At 45.6% G+C, this 19,536-nt stretch overlaps 1 protein-coding gene across 1 annotated transcript in view; it reads right to left on the minus strand.

Annotated features, from left to right (window-relative positions):
* Nucleotides 1–5,558, minus strand: part of LOC141164037 (securin-like) — a 181,478-nt gene extending 175,920 nt beyond the window's left edge. The window contains exons 1-2 of the mRNA XM_073649203.1: nt 5,531–5,558; nt 5,289–5,447 (exon numbers count right to left, since the gene is read on the minus strand). Coding sequence (XP_073505304.1) covers nt 5,289–5,447; nt 5,531–5,558 — 187 coding nt within the window. The remainder of the gene's footprint in view (nt 1–5,288; nt 5,448–5,530) is intronic.
* Nucleotides 5,559–19,536: the final 13,978 nt, after the last annotated feature.

A 19,536-nucleotide genomic window follows, 5' to 3' on the forward strand; every position in this document is an offset into this window, starting at 1 on the left:
TGTGCTAAGTTTTGCTGAGCAGAAGGGGAATAAGGGAGGGGGGTGAACATCTATGTCAGGCAGATATGGAAGAACATTTTCCTGATACTAATATTTTCCTGACAATAACATTAGGTCATCATGTTGAATAAGTTGTCATTAGTTTTGCGCGCAAGTGCTCGTTACTTGAGTTTGCATCGGGTACTCGGATATGCACCAAGTATCGCGGGTGCTCAAGTGAGATGCTCGAATCCACACATTTTCACTGTTAGACACCCCCCAAAAATAAACGTGTGGGGGATTGCTCGTGTATGGCAGGCAATCCCCCGTGTTTTGTTTTTTTTGGCTGTATAACAGACGCAAAACTTGCGGGGCGGAGACTCGAGCACCCCTGATACTACTCAGTGCATACCCAAGCACCCGATGCAAACTGAAGTAGCGAGCATTTTTTTTTTTTATTCTTTTTTTTTAAATAAAGGAGGTTCACAAAACTGTGGCCGAAGGCACTTTTATGCATGCCTAATGAAAAGACGGACACCGTGGCATCACAGGCCAGAGGGCGTCTCCATTTGCCTCCTTACAGGGAATCTTCCGCCGAGGGTTCCATCTGAAGCACGTATTTCAGAGATTTACACGGATACCCCGGCATAAGCGTTCAGAGCAGGATAAATGTGAGCCAAGCTATACTGCGATCTTTGGGAGGCTTTTTTTTTTCCTGCAGAGACTAGTTTTTGCATCGCCATATTTTGAGAGCTATAACTTTTTTCCATATTTTGGCTGACAGTCATGTAAGGACTTGTTTTTTTGCTGGACAAGTTGACATTTTTATTGGTACCATTATTGGGCACATGACTTTTTATCGCTTTTGTGACCACACAGCTTCTAATCTTAATTAGCCAGACTTCTAAATTTGTTAAGCCAAGAGAAATACACTATTATCGTTGTGTTGACAATATTGACTACTCTTGGTTTGGAAACAATGTTTGTTAATATGCTGATTATCAATTGTACTAAAGTCAGCTAGTTTATTTACAAGAGGAGGGGATTTAGCTCAAACAATGAGACCTGAGCACTGTACCCCCCCTCCCCACGTGACTGATGACCTTAGCCACATATATAAATATAAAAAGGGGTTTTCTATCCTACTGAAAAGGGAATCATGGAGAATCAGATAGACATTCTTCAGGACAGCAGATGGATAGCATGGCTCAATCAAGATTTGCATTCTACATGATTCCGGCCTAAGGGTATACGACCATGACTGGAAGGATATAGATCTGCTCCATTGACCATCAGAGAACCCATGGATACATTTGGGGGAACCAGGTTGGGACGATGAAGTCATCTAGTCCCATGGATATGTTGTTTGGAGTTGCCAGGTGGGACCCTCTGGTCACCTGGAACCCATGGAGACGTTCGGAGAAGCCAGATTGGAACCAGCCGGTCATCTGACCCCATTGAAGCTCTTGGAGAAGCCCAGGTGGGACCATCGGGTCTCCTGCCCTGTACCTCGGTGGACTGTCAGCTTCCTAAGCTTGCTGCTACCTCCTTTCTGTGGCAGCCCGCCAAAAGTGGGGAGCCACTAGTGAGGTAGCTGGCCCTGGAAGTCCCGAAGTTGCAGCTGATCTATTCTGGGCGGGCCAGCGGCCGGGTGAGACTGTGCAATGTTGTGGCATCTTGGGTGTTTGCTGGGACTGTTCTATATGTTTGGTGGTTCAATAAAGTATTGCCACACTGTTTTACCCTCACCCTGCGTTGTCTGAATAGTGTTATGCCCATGGAAGACTCAAGGTCTTCACAGCATTTAGGGGGTTAAAGTGCGGAGAGCGGTGCAGGCACTGCTCCTGGCACAGAGTGCCAGCTGTCACCTGGCGGCTATCACACCCGCACAACCTGTGTGCGATCGCCATGTCGTAATACCTCCCTGGTCAATAAAGCCAAGGGCACAGGAATGTATTACCATGTCAGAAAGGGGTTAAAGGCAGGGAACTTTACCTGTGATTAAAATATACTGCAAGAGAGGAAGGTGTTAAATGTGTATTCATCTACATTTCTCAGAGATCACCTTTAACAATGCTCAAGCACAATTAGCTTGTAGTGAAGTGCAGTCATCGTTCTAAATTAGAGATATACAGTGCTGGCCAAAAGTATTGGCACCCCTGCAATTCTGTCAGATAATACTCAGTTTCTTCCTGAAAATGATTGCAATCACAAATTCTTTGTTCTTATTATCTTCATTTAATTTGCTTGCAAGGAAAAAACACAAAAGAGAATGAAGCAAAAATCAAATCATTGATCATTTCACACAAAACTCCAACAATGGGCCGGACAAAAGTATTGGCACCCTCAGCCTAATACTTGGTTGCACAACCTTTAGCCAAAATAACGGTGAACAACCGCTTCCGGTAACCATCAATGAGTTTCTTACAATGCTCTGCTGGAATTGTAGACCATTCTTCTTTGGCAAACTGCTCCAGGTCCCTGATATTTGAAGGGTGCCTTCTCCAAACTGCCATTTTGAGATCTCTCCACAGGTGTTCTATGGGATTTAGGTCTGGACTCATTGCTGGCCACCTTAGAAGTCTCCAGTGCTTTCTCTCAAACCATTTTATAGTGCTTTTGGAAGTGTGTTTTGGGTCATTGTCCTGCTGGAAGACCCATGACCTTTGAGGGAGACCCAGCTTTCTCACACTGGGCCCTACATTATGCTGCAAAATTTGTTGGTAGTCTTCAGACTTCATAACGCCATGCACACGGTCAAGCAGTCCAGTGCCAGAGGCAGCAAAGCAACCCCAAAACATCAGGGAACCTCTGCCATGTTTGACTGCAGGGACAGTGTTCTTTTCTTTGAATGCCTCTTTTTTTTCCTGTACACTCTATGTTGATGCTTTTTCCCAAAAGCTCTACTTTTGTCTCATCTGACCAGAGAACATTCTTCCAAAACGTTTTAGGCTTTCTCAGGTAAGTTTTGGCAAACTCCAGCCTGGCTTTTTTATGTCTCGAGGTAAGAAGTGGGGTCTTCCTGGGTATCCTACCATACAGTCCTTTTCATTCAGACGTCAATGGATAGTACGGGTTGACACTGTTGTACCCTCGGACTGCAGGGCAGCTTGAACTTGTTTGGATGTTAGTCGAGGTTCTTTATCCACCATCCGCACAATCTTGCGTTGAAATCTCTCGTCAATTTTTCTTTTCCGTCCACATCTAGGGAGGTTAGCCACAGTGCCATGGGCTTTAAACTTCTTGATGACACTGCGCACGGAAGACACAGGAACATTCAGGTCTTTGGAGATGGACTTGTAGCCTTGAGATTGCTCATGCTTCCTCACAATTTGGTTTCTCAAGTCCTCAGACAGTTCTTTGGTCTTCTTTCTTTTCTCCATGCTCAATGTGGTACACACAAGGACACAGGACAGAGGTTGAGTCAACTTTAATCCATGTTAACTGGCTGCAAGTGTGATTTAGTTATTGCCAACACCTGTTAGGTGCCACAGGTAAGTTACAGGTGCTGTTAATTACACAAATTAGAGAAGCATCACATGATTTTTCAAAGGGTGCCAATACTTTTGTCCACCCCCTTTTTTAGGTTTGGTGTGGAATTATATCCAATTTGGCTTTAGGACAATTCTTTTTGTGTTTTTTTCATTGAAGACAAATTAAATGAAGAGAATAATACCAAAGAATTTGTGATTGCAATCATTTTCAGGAAGAAACTGAGTATTATCTGACAGAATAGCAGGGGTGCCAATACTTTTGGCCAGCACTGTATACACGGCTCCGGAAAAGCTACATTCCTCCAACACATGGTGAATTTACACTTTAGCAGAAGTAGAGTAGAAATTCCCAACTGTAATGCCATCCTTCAATATATGTAACAAGCAATACATTCATTAAAACATTTTTTTTTTATTATTTAAGAACAAGCGCACTAACAAAATGGAGGACAAATAAATAAGTGACGTTTCACTGTTTAAACTGTTCAGTCAGTCAGGGGCATCTCCACAGCGATCTCTTCCAGCATGGCAAGGAAAGATGGAAGACTGTCAGCAGCATCTGGAATACAAAGTTATTTTGACTAGTGTAGAAAACCTATTTGACCTGCTATATAGCAATTCAGTGGTGTCCAATGACCCACATTAAGCATATAACGGCAGTTAAAGATCCGGTGCCCCCACCGTTATAGGAGGTATACTTAATGAGTACCCCTGGATGTGACCCCATCAGGTATTCTCCCATCACCTCTAGCTTCAAGCGCCCTCTAACCGGCAGTATCATTTTCTCTCAAGCTTCCCACCCATCTACACATCCAGATCTGCTGTTCTTTGCAGGGTTCTTCACAAGTCACCATCTGGAGACCTGCTCTTTATGGCTGTTCGCTAGACCTTATGTAAATGCACCCAGCTGTAAGGCACACGGGGGGTCTGAGCCCCAGAATGCGGACCCCTGCTGTAGGGAATGAGGCTAGTGACACTGGATAACAGTTATATGGGGAGAGTGAGGAGAACAAGGAAGCTAATGGTCAAGTCACTCAAAACCCAGCCCACCAGTCTAGACATGGATGAGGATTGTAGCCTGTTACCAACATGGCCGAGATTACTACTTAAATGGAATCTGCCATCAGGATTTTGGGACATAATCTGAGCGACCGATTCCAGCGGTGTGACACTTATCGGACTGCTTAGTGTAGCGTTGATAAATATCAATAATTATCAGTAGGAGACCACCACTAGAGGACTAGTAAACCTGCTGCCATGTAGTCCTACAGAGCTCATCCTCATCACTGATTAGCAGCTTTGACCATGGGTACAATTAATGGTGGGGTTACACAGAGCTCAGCATTCAGAGAACTGCTAGACAGAGAAAAGTGATGTCGCTTACTGTCATTTTTATGACCACAGGAATCAGGGTCTCTGCTACCCCATCTGAGTGCAGCACAATGTAGGGGCAATCACCTGGTGACAATTTTAACCCCATCAGCTGTACTCCTTCCCCTGCTGCTAGTTATAGGCTGCAGCAGTGACAGTGCAGGGGAAAGGGAGCGAGCTGTAAACCCTGCATGGCAAAACAACGGGGCTCTGATTCATCCAGACTGGTGTTATTAAAGTATTTGCACCATAATTCTGGCGTCATATCTAACTGCTGGCAGTCAGTGTTTTCACCAAATGGTTTTAGGCTTTTACAGTGCTTGGTATGAAGGTGTCAGAACTGCAGTCACCCGTATTGATGACAGTACCATGATGTGTAGTGATCTCTGCAGAGTAAGGCTGGCTTTCACCATCTTATCTGCCATTTCAATTATAATCACCTACCTGACACCCAACTAAGTGCAGGGATGTCCATGAGGGCCGGCTCTAGGCTTAGTAGAGACGCAAACCTTTTAGCATCATTCACATTAGCTATAAGACCGACACCAGCCAGGGAGAGGTGACTCAGTTTATGTTCTTCTGGGACATCAAAGGTCTCAAAATCTACAAGGCAAAAAATATATAATATAGTTTTAGAATAGGTTGATCTTTGGAAAAGGAATAAGCAACTGGCTGCTCAAAGATACCCAGCAATCTTGCTGCAAGTCCACTCATATCTTATGGTTTAAAAGGGCTTTAATGTGGTGCTTAAGATTAGGAGGCATTCCTAGATTGTAGTAAGATACGGCACTAAAATCTCTGTAAATACTACACCAACATGTGTGCTAGTTAGAAATTCACACATTCACCAGACATGTGGACAGGACAGTTTGGAAGAAATTACAAAGAACCAATCAAGAACCGAATATAGAAAATGTATGCATAAATAGGAAAAAACCTTTAATGAATACACGGTTAGGTAAGAGAGTGACACTAGAGACCGGCGCTCACACCAATGTACATACAATAGTTAAAATACAAAAATATAGAATAGATCTCACAGACACAGGGCAAAGTGTGTGGTATGGAATCCAATATATAATGTATCAGAGCAAAGATTATAGATCTAACCATGCAATAGCTCTGTCCAAGAGTAATTGAATAAATCTACTATATGACGAGATAAGAGTGCTTGTGCATAATCTAAATAGGGATTCCCAACACTTGGGTGGGCTCCACACAAGTCTCTGGACCACACAGGTACTAATGCTTTATTTACTACCGACCTTGATATGCACTAAGCACCTTTACATACTTCCTGTGTTGGGAATCCCTATTTGGATTATGCACAAGCACTCTTATCTTGTCATATAGTAGATTTATTCAATTACTCTTGGACAGAGCTATTGCATGGTTAGATCTATAATCTTTGCTCTGATACATTATATATTGGATTCCATACCACACACTTTGCCCTGTGTCTGTGAGATCTAGTCTATATTTTTGTATTTTAACTATTGTATGTACACTGGTGTGAGCGCCTGTCTCTATGGTGTCACTCTAAAAAACCTTTAATGAATACACGGTTAAGTAGATTTCCTATTTATGCAGAATTTGACTATTTTGTTCAGTTGTTTTTGATTGGTTCTTTGGCATTCCTAGTTTACCTTTGGGCTCAATGCACCAAAATGGGTCATCTAGCATCAATGAACTTGAACCACCTTCACTGCACACGTCAGTGTTGTGCCCTCCTCTCCCCACCCCCAAATAGCTGCAGAGTCCCACCTGTATAGTGGAGCCCAAGACCACACTCTGGATCTCTGGCACTCCTGATGTCACGTGCAGGGGCCCCAGGAGCCTCCGAACACCACACTGACATCTGTCTGCTCTCCTCCACAACTGAGCAGCAGCAGAAGCCCAGCTAACAGACATTGCTGTCACTGCAAACACTCATTGGATTAACTGACACGATGTCAGCGAGTTTCTGAAGATCCGGATACTGCAGCCATGAGATCTGTGGCTGCATTAGGCAGATGGGACATTGCAGCTAATAGAGAGTAAGAGTGTAACAGAGATGGCCCTAAACTGCATTTAAAGGGAATCTGTCACCAGGTTTATTGCCACCTGATCTGAGAGCAGCACAACGTGGGGACAAAGATCCCCAATTCCAGAGACGTGTTGCTTTCTGGGCTGACTGCTGTAGTTTTGATAAGTGATCCTCCACCAGCAGGAGACTGCCACCAGAGGACTAGTAAAGCTGCTGCCATGTAGTCCAACCCTGTCCCCACAACTGATGGATAGCTCTATACACTGTGCATAGGCAGAAAGCTACCAATCAGTGGTGTGGGTGGGGTTATACAGAGCCCAGCATTCAGAGCATTTGTAGATCTGCAGCAGACACAGTTACTCTGAACTGCACCAAGTGATCCATCACTGTAATCAGGGTCTCAGCCCCTAAATCATGCTGCTCTCAGATGGGGCAGCAAAATCCTGGTGACAAATTCACTAACCCCATCCAGCTTCAGGTGCAAATATTAGAATTGATTCTGATGCTCAAAATTAAATGTAAAGGCAAGTGGCTAATGGCAGGCAATAGGTACAGCAAGATGTGGAAGAGTTACCTGCAGGATTGTAGGGAACAAACTTCTCAATGTCGGGGTACTGCTGCTCGTCTGTCTTATCAGAAGTGTCAGAAACCTAGTGGGGAACGGGAACCAGGTCACAAGCTTCATTTATCCAGTATTTACCATTAGGTTCTCCATATATGATCTGAAAAGGAGTCAGCCAAGCCCTTGTGGCCTAGCTGTGGCCTGGCCATACACTGTTTGGCTAGCAGCCATCTCTCCCAACATACAGATGAGCTCTCATGTGTTCTGTGGGGAGGAGGGTAATCTGCTGCCTCTAAGCAATGTGTGCCTAGAGAACAAGGAGCGGGTATTTGAACTGAACATTTGTTAGGGCAGCCAGGAGACCCCCATACACGTTACACAGCTAGATTAGCCGGATATTAGCCCACTTTAATCCAACAGATAATAATGGGACTTGTAATAGTAGAAAATGCCATGTGATCTTCTTGCAGATGTTCCTGTGGCATTTTAGGATTATGTAGATACAAGTCTGTACACCAGTACAGGGCAGAACACAAGAGCGGTGTATGATCAGAGCTGCGGTAGTACATTATACCTGTATAACAGCTGGCGCAGGCTTTGGCACTTTCCGGTCTCCTTTCAGAGGCTGCCCGTTCTTCTGGGTCATTACTTGCTTGTTGATATTTCCTAGAGCTTTTCTTGATGTTTTCCCACATGATACAGAACCGTGCACTTTGTCCTGGTGGGTTTTCACAAGCGACTTTCCTTTTTTTAAAAAAAAAATCAGATACCTTTTATTAAAATACTTTTTTAACATTGCACATAAACATTGAGAAATCACCCAACTGGCAATGCCCTTCAAAACCCACCCGTTCACCCTCCCCCCGCCCATTACACCCCCAAAAACCATATGGCAAAGACAAATTTAATTACAGACGGCATATTATCATATAGCTTATCTAACTGTTAAAGCATTGATAATTTGATCCATGGATACAGAGCATAATATCTAATAGTCAGTGATTAGTTAAGTAGAACCTGAGAGACCACAACATTTCAGACTCAATTGATATTTAAAATGGACATAATATGATAACCATGAAACGTGCTCCATCTACCCCAGATTTGATCAAATTTCCGTATAGCCTTCCGCTTTTTGTACACTCCCTCTTCTAATCTTAATAAAAGACGCAATCTATCCAAGAATTCCTGGAACCTGAGAGGGATCCAACCAATGTGCAGCTATAAGCTTTCTGATCTGATATAGAGTCCTCTTAACGGCTATTATTTCATCCTCGTCACATCCTATTATTTCTACATGGCCCAACACACACTTTAGGATATAAGGGTAGATTACACTCAAACACATTATTAATGTACTACACACACATTCCAGAATACCGCGACCCTCCTACACGTCCACATCATATGCATAAGATCTGCTCCTTCCTCTCCACATTTTGGACACACACTGTCATTCCTTGCTCCAATGCGCTGTAGAAATTTGGGAGTTCTATATACCCTATGCAATAAGTACAACTGTGAGAGTCTATGTGCCGCACATGTAGATAGTATCGGAACGCTCCCCACCACATCTTCCCATTCTTCCGAGGTTATAGTACCAATGTCATGCTCCCACCTCTCCTTAACATTTAAGGGTCAGTCCCACTGAAATTGCTGCATAAGTATCCTGTAGATTCTGGAAATTAATCCCTTCCCACCTCTTTGGCATAATAATGTGTTAAACAGTAGATGATGTTGGATTTTACTCTGCATATGTCGCGGCTGTACAAACCATGCATGCCTTATTTGGAGATAAAAGTAGAAACTAGTTTGTGGAATACAGTATTCTTCTTTCAGCTGATGGAACGATTTAAATATTTCCCCCTCTAATATTTGTGCCACATTAGTTATTCCCAATTTTTCCCATATTCCGAATCCTTTCAATTTCTGGATCTCTGGAAGGCCCGCATTATGCCACAACGGGGTAAAACCCTCTATTCCCAACAACAGTTTGATTTTCTGCCACGTTTTCCCCATAAGTGCTAGGGTCGGAAGATGCCGTCTAGCATCCCACCCCGAGATTCCCGTTTCTAGAAAGGAGGTAATTGGCAAATTGTGTTTGAGTAGACGTATCAGTTTATCTAGGTTCCCCTGAATTAACCAGAGTTGTTGAGTCTGAGAGGCTAGAAAATATATCCATGGATTAGGTGCGGCTAGTCCCCCCTGATCTTTGGGCCTTTGAAGTGTATCCAACCCCTTTTTTCCAGATCAATTCCCGAAATAGTGCTTGAAGTTTATAAAATTTTCTCATGGGGACCCAGACAGGTGAATTATGAAGGATATATAATAATTGGGGCATTAACACCATTTTAATGAAGTTAGTTCGACCTACTACTGATAGGGGGAGTTTGCTCCAAGTATTGGCCTTTTGTTGAAATCTGGTAAGCAGTTCAAGTAAGTTTAAAGGAATGTAATCTCCGATAGATGTGGTCACTCTAACTCCGAGATATTTAAATTCTCGCACAATCTCCAATCAAGTATTCCCTGCCCTAGTATTCAGAGACAAACCATCCACCGGCATAAGAACTGATTTATCCCAATCAATCTGTAGGCCAGAATGATCTCCAAACTCCCTTATTAAATTCATAGCCGTCGTCAGAGATTGCTCCGTGTCGCCCAAAAACAACAGAAGGTCGTCGGCATATAGGGCTACCCGCTCCTACAGTGTTTTATAGCGGAACCCCTGTATTTCGCTGCTGGAGCGAAGCTTAACAGCCAACGGCTCCATAGCCAGGTCGAACAGTAAGGGAGACAACGGGCAGCCCTGACGCGTGCCTCTGCCCATTTCAATGCTACCAGAAAGATTGCCATTAATTTGAATCTGAGCTACTGGATTGTTATACAGAAGCCGCGGCCAGGCCCGAAATCCAGTACCAAACCCCATCTTTCTCAAAACAGCCCATAAATACTCCCATTCGACACTATCAAAAGCCTTAGCGGCGTCAAGTGATAGCACTGCCCTACCACCCGCATTTTGGGACTGCATTTGCAGATTAAGAATTAATTGCCGTCGACTTGGCCGGTATAAACCCAGTCTGGTCTTCTGCAACCAAATGTGTGATAACCGCCACCAGTCTGGTAGCCAAGACCTTAGCTAAAATTTTTACATCTACCGAGAGTAAGGATATTGGCCTATATGATTCAGGGTTTAATGCATCCTTTCCAGGTTTTGTCAAAAGAACTATGCTAGCCTCCCTCATTGAAGTCGGCAAAGCCCCCCCCCTCCCTCGCCCCCTTAAGCCCTTCCAGTAACCTGGGAAGCAAAACCCCCCCCGCTTCCTTATAAATTTCCGCGAGGATCCCATCAGTACCAGGGGCCTTGTTATTTTGAAAATCTTTTAAAGCTTCCTGCATCTCCTCCAGTGTAATTGGTGCATCTAGTTGCTCTCTCTGGTCATCTGTCAGACATGGTATTTGCATATCATGAAGATAGAGATCTATGTCCCTTTGCGCCTTAGTCAGTTTGGAGGAGTATAATTGTCTGTAAAACTTCCATTGAATCAGTAATTACCACACCCTTAGTATCCCTGATAGGTGCAATCATAGGAGCCCCAGTCTGGGCCTTGGCTATGGTGGCCAGTAAGTGCCCTGTACTCTCTCCCTCCACATAAAATTGCTGTTTAAGAAAGAACCGTTTATGCTCCGCTTGTTTCAATATATGATCATTTAGTGTAGCCTGTGCCCGTGTCCAGTGTTCCCTATTCTCTATGCTTGGGGACCCAACATACCTCTGTTCCAATATGTCTACTTCCCTCCGCAGCTCCTGAAGACGGGCCCTGTTTTTGGATTTGATCATGGAAATTTCCTTAATCAGGATCCCCCGTAAAAATGCCTTCATGGCTTCCCATACCGTATTTAAAGGGGCAGAGCCTATGTTGTCTTTAAAGAAACGATCCAATTTACCTGCTAAGTCCATCTGTTCCCCAAATACATCCAGCCAGTAGGGGTTAAACCTCCACAGTGCCCTTCTGTTTATGGTGCCAGGATCGACCCCCAAAACAACCAATAATGGTGAATGATCAGATAACAATCTTGTGCAGTATTCTACTTTAGTAACTAGAGGGACTAGATGACTATTTCCCAGAGCCAGGTCAATTCTGGACAGAGGAATAGGATGGCGAGTAACACGAATACTGCTTAACATTTGGGAATCGAGCCCGCCACACATCTACCAAGCTAATTTCCTGCAAGACACTTGCCAACGACGTCTCTTGAGCAGCCCCTCCCCCAACATTACCCCTATACTTATCAAGCTCAGCGTGTAGGTACATATTAAAATCACCGATGACTAACAGGGGTATGGTAGCAAATTCCGTTATCCACGGGAATAGCTGGCGCACAGTCTGTATAGAGAAAGGTGGAGGAACATACAGAGCAATTAGACAAGTTCTAAGCCCAGCCACTCTGCACACTAGACATACATACCTTCCCTCCCTGTCACAAATACTTCCTTCACATTCAAAGGGTAAATTCGGATGAATCAATATACTAACCCCCCTAGAATAAGTACTATGTGTAGAATGATAGGCCGGCCCCCTCCAAAGCTTGCTCAGTGCCGCAGCGGCCCCCGTATCGCAATCCGTCTCCTGTAAATCTTTAGTTGTGATCTCCCATACCTCTAATATTCCAGGATACTACATTAACCTGCTTAACCATATTTTAACGATTGAAAATGAACTGTCACATGCCCCCCTCTGTACCCACTCCTGCCTCTGACCATCAACATTATAACATTGTACTAATACACAGTCTGTATTAATCAAAGTAGATTTTGTTCTTTTACCGCCATCACTCCCTCATTTAACATCCCCTCCCCCCTTAATTAAATGAATACCAACAGCCGTAACATGAAGAGCCGGATATTTAGCCTCATGCAACCTAACACGCCTTAGCACACGAGGCGCCGTGGCATAAGGTGCATCACAGACTCCCCCATTTTTCCCCCACACAGCGACTTTCCTTTAGGGAAATCTAGATCATGTGAGGACGGTTCCTGAGCCAACCATGTGGACCATCAATGGGCATGAAAGTGAAAGATTGCCAACACCAAAGCTGCAGAGACAAAAGTCTTCCAATACACAAGGAACAGAATTATGCCCACCTGGATGTCAGGTGTACTAGTAATCCCAGCACCCAGCCCTCATGCCCAAAAGGACTACGTCATTTCTGCACTAAAAGGATTTCACGTGACAAAACCCCACTGGAGTGGCACTTTAACCCCTTACCAACATGATTTGCAGTTACATCATATGCCAGATGTGACTTCTCGCCTGGAAGATGATGGCTGTGATATTTAGCCATCATCTGCCTTTAATAGCCACATGTAGGCCAGAGCTCCACCTGTTAGAGATGGACAGCAGCATTACCAGCGAACTGAGAAGGGAGTCATGCCATGTGCCCATCTGTGCCCCTGTAACACGATCATGGGATGCCATCACTGCCAGGAAGGAGTCTGCTGAAAAGACCCATGCCTGTCATGACAGATCTGTGAATGCTGGCTATATACTGCAGTATTGCTGTACATAACACAAGAAATCAGATGATTGCATGTTCAAGTCCCCTAAGGGGACAAAAAGGAAAAAGTATAATCTGAACATTCAAATCACCCCTGCCCCTCTATGACCCATTTTAAAATAAAACATATGGGCGTTACTTCTGTAAAAGTCCAATCAAAATATAAAAATAATTTACCTGATCAGTGAACGGCATAAAAACAAAAACCCTCATATGGCTGTACTGACAGAAAAATAAAGATACTGCTCTTAGAAGAGTAAGAAAAATGCAGAGACGGGAAATAACATGGTCAGGAAGGGGTTAAATTCTGCCACTTCTATAGAAAACTGAACCCATTTGCCAAATAAGGCAGGGGGTTAGAGGAACACCGACCTTATATTGTAGAGATCAGGGGTGGTCTTGTAGACTTCTAGGAAGCTTAAGAAGTGGACATTCCCTTTAAGCTACATTGTGCAGACAAAGCCATGGCAGTGTAGAAGGCCGACAAGATCTCAGTGGAAAGGCTGCAGGTTTGCGTCTGCATTAGGCAAGTTATAGAGGTAGAAGTGTTGGGACCTTGTTGCTGTGCAGGTAGAATCTGGAGCCTCGGCACCGTCCTGCGTAGCCCATACTACAGGGAGGAGGAGCAGCGCCATGTGTAGTAATCTGAGCAGGATAGTCAGTGTTCAGCCAGCACTGATGGAGACTGACACCCCAACTCATTACCCAATACATGACAGGCTTAAAGACCCTCTCCCATCAGAGCTTATCCTCTTAGTACATTGTAATCAGATTATACAGCACTGTACTTACAGCTGCTCATTATACCTTTCTACTGGGCTAATTATTCTCTTTTCTCTGCTCTATGTAGAATTAGGAAGACTCTTCCCTGCAAAAATCATTCCCCTCCTGACCCAGCTGCTCTCATCCCCCTGCCAGGGACTTTTGCAGTGACTTATGACTCATACAAGGAAAACTGACCTCCTGTTTCTACATACAGCTTATAAATATTATCAAAAATGTCCAATCACATTGTAAATATAACGACATCCAAAAATGGGTGTGTGGCAATGGACACATGGACAGTGTAGAGCAGGGGTCCTCAAACTACGGCCCGCGGGCCACATGCGGCCCGCGGAGGACTTTTATCCGGCCCGCCGGGCTATGGGAGGAGGAGAGGAGAGCGGTGCCATTGCCCGCCCTTCCGCCCGCTTGCTCAGGGCCCCGGCAGGCGGATACTTACCTCTTCCCGTGCCTCCGCAGATCCGCTGTCTTCCTGCTGTGCGCTTCCTGTGACGTCTCAGGTCAGAGGGCGCGGTGACGTCTTTACACCGCACCATCCCGAGTGCTGTCACAGGGAGCGCAGAGCGGGACGACGCCGCCGCGACGCTGGAGTCCAGACCAGACCAGAGCAGCGGCAGCAGGTGAGGAGGAGTGAGGTGAGTATTGGATTTTTTTTTTTTAATGTATGGAGGCATAGGTCATTATATGGGGGGTGACATCCTGCATGGGGCATTATATGGGGGGGTGACATGCTGCATGTGGCATTATATGGGGGGGTGACATGCTGCATGTGGCATTATATGGGGGGGTGACATGCTGCATGGGGCATTATATGGGGGGGTGACATGCTGCATGGGGCATTATATGGGGGGTGACATGCTGCATGGGGCATTATATGGGGGGTGACATGCTGCATGGGGCATTATATGGGGGGTGACATGCTGCATGGGGCATTATATGGGGGGTGACATGCTGCATGGGGCATTACATGGGGGGGTGACATGCTGCATGGGGCATTACATGGGGGGGTGACATGCTGCATGGGGCATTACATGGGGGGTGACATGCTGCATGGGGCATTATATGGGGGGGGTGACATGCTGCATGGGGCATTATATGGGGGGGTGACATGCTGCATGGGGCATTATATGGGGGGGTGACATGCTGCATGTGGCATTATATGGGGGGGGGGTGACATGCTGCATGGGGCATTATATGGGGGGTGACATCCTGCATGGGGCATTATATGGGGGGTGACATGCTGCATGGGGCATTATATGGGGGGTGACATGCTGCATGGGGCATTATATGGGGGGTGACATCCTGCATGGGGCATTATATGGGGGGGGGGGGAATCCTGCATGGGGCATAATATGGGGGGGGGTTGACATGCTGCTTGGGGCATTATATGGGGGTAAAGGGACATCCTGCATGGGGCATAATATGGGGGGGGTTGACATGCTGCATGGGGCATAATATGGGGGGGTGACATGCTGCATGGGGCATTATATGGGGGGGTGACATGCTGCATGGGGCATTATATGGGGGGGGTGACAGGCTGCATGGGGCATTATATGGGGGGGTGACAGGCTGCATGGGGCATTATATGGGGGGGGGGTGACATGCTGCATGGGGCATTATATGGGGGTGGCATCCAGCATGGGGCATTATAAGGGGGAACAGCCTGCATGGGGCATTATAAGGGATGGAACAGGCTGCATATGGCATTATAAGGGGGAAACAGCCTGCCTATTGGGAACATTTACCTGCCCATTGAGGACCTATGCTGCCTATTGGGGATATTTACCTGCCTATTGGGGACATTTACCTGCCCATTGAGGACCTATGCTGCCTATTGGGGATATTTACCTGCCTATTGGGGACATATGCTGCCTATTGGGGACATTTACCTGCCTATTGGGGACCTATGCTGCCTATTGGGTACAGTTACCTACCTATTGAAATACCGGTTGATTTAACTTTACTTGTTCTTCATTTTAAATATTGTATTTGTTACTGTATTGTTATTTTTAAACTACAAAATAAGATATGTGCAGTGTGCATAGTAATTTGTTCATAGTTTTTTTTAAAAACTATATTCCGGCCCTCCAATGGTCTGAGGGACCGTGAACTGGCCCCCTGTTTAAAAAGTTTGAGGACCCCTGGTGTAGAGGGTTATGTAAAAGAATGGGAAGCCACTAGGCGGCAGCACAACCTCACATAACAGGATTTTTGATCCAGATGGCTGTGAATCTACTAGTCATTAGGTTACCTGACTCAGGGTCCTTCTAAGAATGACATAATCATTCATAGATCCCAACAGCCAAATGTAGATGTATTGAAGTACAACAGTGAGACATAATACCTATGTAGGATTGCATTGCCAAACCCAGGAAAAAAAAACCCAACCCAGACGTACATTTCGCCTTCTGCCTTCTAAAATTTTAAGTGCTATACAATATGATGATCGCAATATATTGAGAATAAAAACTTTGATGATTGCTTCTTTAAAGATGGGTGGGCAGAAGAAACCAAGTTCATTATGAGGTGGACCCCAAATTAACACTTGTGGGGAGGCGCAATTAATTTGTAAAAAACCAAAACACTGGAGTGGTGCTTTTTTTACTGCATTGCTGGAGTGGCGCTTTATATACAATTGCCCGGTCTCATACTCACTTGCTGCCGCCTTTGTTTTCCAGAGTTGCTCCCATCGTTGTCCGGTGAAGAGTGACCTGTTGGCTGCTCCAGTGTTTCATGGAGCCGCGGAGGTCACTTTCCCATACAAGTCTATGAGAGCCTTGTTCTGGCTTCCATAGAATTGCATTGAGATCTTGTGTCGTAGCTTCTGACTTATGGCCAGTCAGCTGCGCTCACAAGATAGTGCCATAGGAACATAACAATGCCGAAAAACAGTGAAGACGCCGGAGGGCGAGTATATGACCAGAGGCCCTACATTTAAAAGAGCCATCCCAGCGCTGAAAACCAAACAAAAAAAGCTGGAGTGGTGCTGTAAGTCCCAACTTTCCATGAGTATCAGGCGGCTCCACCATGCCCTGTCCATGCTCCACCCACTTGACAGAGCTGGCTGACCTGGCATGAAAGTGCTAAAAAAGGTCACAATTTTTAATCATTAAGTTGCATAAAAGTTTTGACTTGTCAGAGTTCTGCTAGAAATCTATTAAACCCCTTGATGAATTGGGGCCAGATCGGCCGTTACCTTTAGAAACCACTTACCGGCACCTGATAGTTGTGCACGATCTCTGGACAACAGCGCAGCATTAACATCACCGTTCTCCTGGTCAGTGTAGATCACGGTCGCCATTATAGTCAGATTCTGCAGGCAAAATATAAGAATGAGCCACGTTTCATTGTACAACACACCAACAAGTAGTGTCCTCCTCACCAACCCCTGGACAATCTCCTCACACCACAACTCAGGAATATTAGAGGAGCCCTTCATTATGCTGGTCCTTGTCAGGAGGAATATAGCGTAAGCTCAGGAGAGGAAGCCATTCCTGGTAAGCAGGTGCCCAGAATTATAGCGATTATCCACCTACAGATGCCAGGACCAGAGAATAGAGGCCTGTACCTCCAACTACAGCAACAACCCATTACAGGGACCGGACAGATCCATAGTGCTATGAGCAGCACTGATCAGCCGCCATGTCTACACTGCAGCAATTACCCATTACAGGGTCCTGACAGATCCATAGTGCTATGAGCAGCACTGATCAGCAGCCATGTCCACAATGCAGCAATTACCCATTACAGGGTCCTGACAGATCCCTATGAGCAGCACTGATCAGCAGCCATGTCTACATTGCAGCAATTACCCATTACAGGGACCTGACAGATCCATAGTGCTATGAGCAGCACTGATCAGCCGCCATGTCTACACTGCAGCAATTACCCATTACAGGGTCCTGACAGATCCATAGTGCTATGAGCAGCACTGATCAGCAGCCATGTCTACACTGCAGCAATTACCCATTACAGGGACCTGACAGATCCATAGTGCTATGAGCAGCACTGATCAGCAGCCATGTCTACACTGCAGCAATTACCCATTACAGGGTCCTGACAGATCCATAGTGCTATGAGCAGCACTGATCAGCAGCCATGTCTACACTGCAGCAATTACCCATTACAGGGTACTGACAGATCCATAGTGCTATGAGCAGCACTGATCAGCAGCCATGTCTACACTGCAGCAATTACCCATTACAGGGTCCTGACAGATCCATAGTGCTATGAGCAGCATTGATCAGCAGCCATGTCCACAATGTAGCAATTACCCATTACAGGGACCTGACAGATCCATAGTGCTATGAGCAGCACTGATCAGCCGCCATGTCTACACTGCAGCAATTACCCATTGCAGGGTCCTGACAGATCCATAGTGCTATGAGCAGCACTGATCAGCCGCCATGTCTACACTGCAGCAATTACCCATTACAGGGTCCTGACAGATCCATAGTGCTATGAGCAGCACTGATCAGCAGCCATGTCTACACTGCAGCAGTTACCCATTACAGGGTCCTGAAAGATCCATAGTGATATGAGCAGCACTGATCAGCAGCCATGTCTACACTGCAGCAATTACCCATTACAGGGTCCTGACAGATCCATAGTGCTATGAGCAGCACTGATCAGCAGCCATGTCTACACTGCAGCAATTACCTATTACAGGGTCCTGACAGATCCATAGTGCTATGAGCAGCACTGATCAGCAGCCATGTCTACACTGCAGCAATTACCCGTTACAGGATCCTGACAGATCCATAGTGCTATGAGCAGCACTGATCAGCAGCCATATCTACACTGCAGCAATTACCCATTACAGGGACCTGAAAGATCCATAGTGCTATGAGCAGCACTGATCAGCAGACAGGTCTACACTGCAGCAATTACCCATTACAGGGTCCTGACAGATCCATAGTGCTATGAGCAGCATTGATCAGCAGCCATGTCTACACTGTAGCAATTACTCATTACAGGTACCTGACAGATCCATAGTGCTATGAGCAGCACTGATCAGCAGCTATGTCTACACTGCAGCAAATACCCATTACAGGGTCCTGACAGATCCATAGTGCTATGAGCAGCACTGATCAGCCATATCTACACTGCAGCAATTACCCATTACAGGGTCCTGACAGATCCATAGTGCTATGAGCAGCACTGATCAGCAGCCATGTCTACACTGCAGCAATTACCCATTTCAGGGTCCTGACAGATCCATAGTGCTATGAGCAGCACTGATCAGCAGCCATGTCTACACTGCAGCAATTACCCATTACAGGATTCTGACAGATCCATAGTGCTATGAGCAGCACTGATCAGCAGCCATATCTACACTGCAGCAATTACCCATTACAGGGACCTGAAAGATCCATAGTGCTATGAGCAGCACTGATCAGCAGCCATGTCTACACTGCAGCAATTACCCATTACAGGGACCTGACAGATCCATAGTGCTATGAGCAGCACTGATCAGCCGCCATGTCTACACTGCAGCAATTACCCATTAAAGGGTCCTGACAGATCCATAGTGCTATGAGCAGCACTGATCAGCCGCCATGTCTACACTGCAGCAATTACCCATTACAGGGTCCTGACAGATGCATAGTGCTATGAGCAGCACTGATCAGCAGCCATGTCTACACTGCAGCAATTACCCATTACAGGGACCTGACAGATCCATAGTGCTATGAGCAGCACTGATCAGCAGCCATGTCTGCACTGCAGCAATTACCCATTACAGGGACCTGAGAGATCCATAGTGC

The sequence above is a fragment of the Phyllobates terribilis genome, unplaced genomic scaffold (assembly GCF_046119375.1).
Source record: "Phyllobates terribilis strain yellow unplaced genomic scaffold, ASM4611937v1 Scaffold_10__3_contigs__length_209671492, whole genome shotgun sequence".
Taxonomy (NCBI): Eukaryota; Metazoa; Chordata; class Amphibia; order Anura; family Dendrobatidae; genus Phyllobates; species Phyllobates terribilis.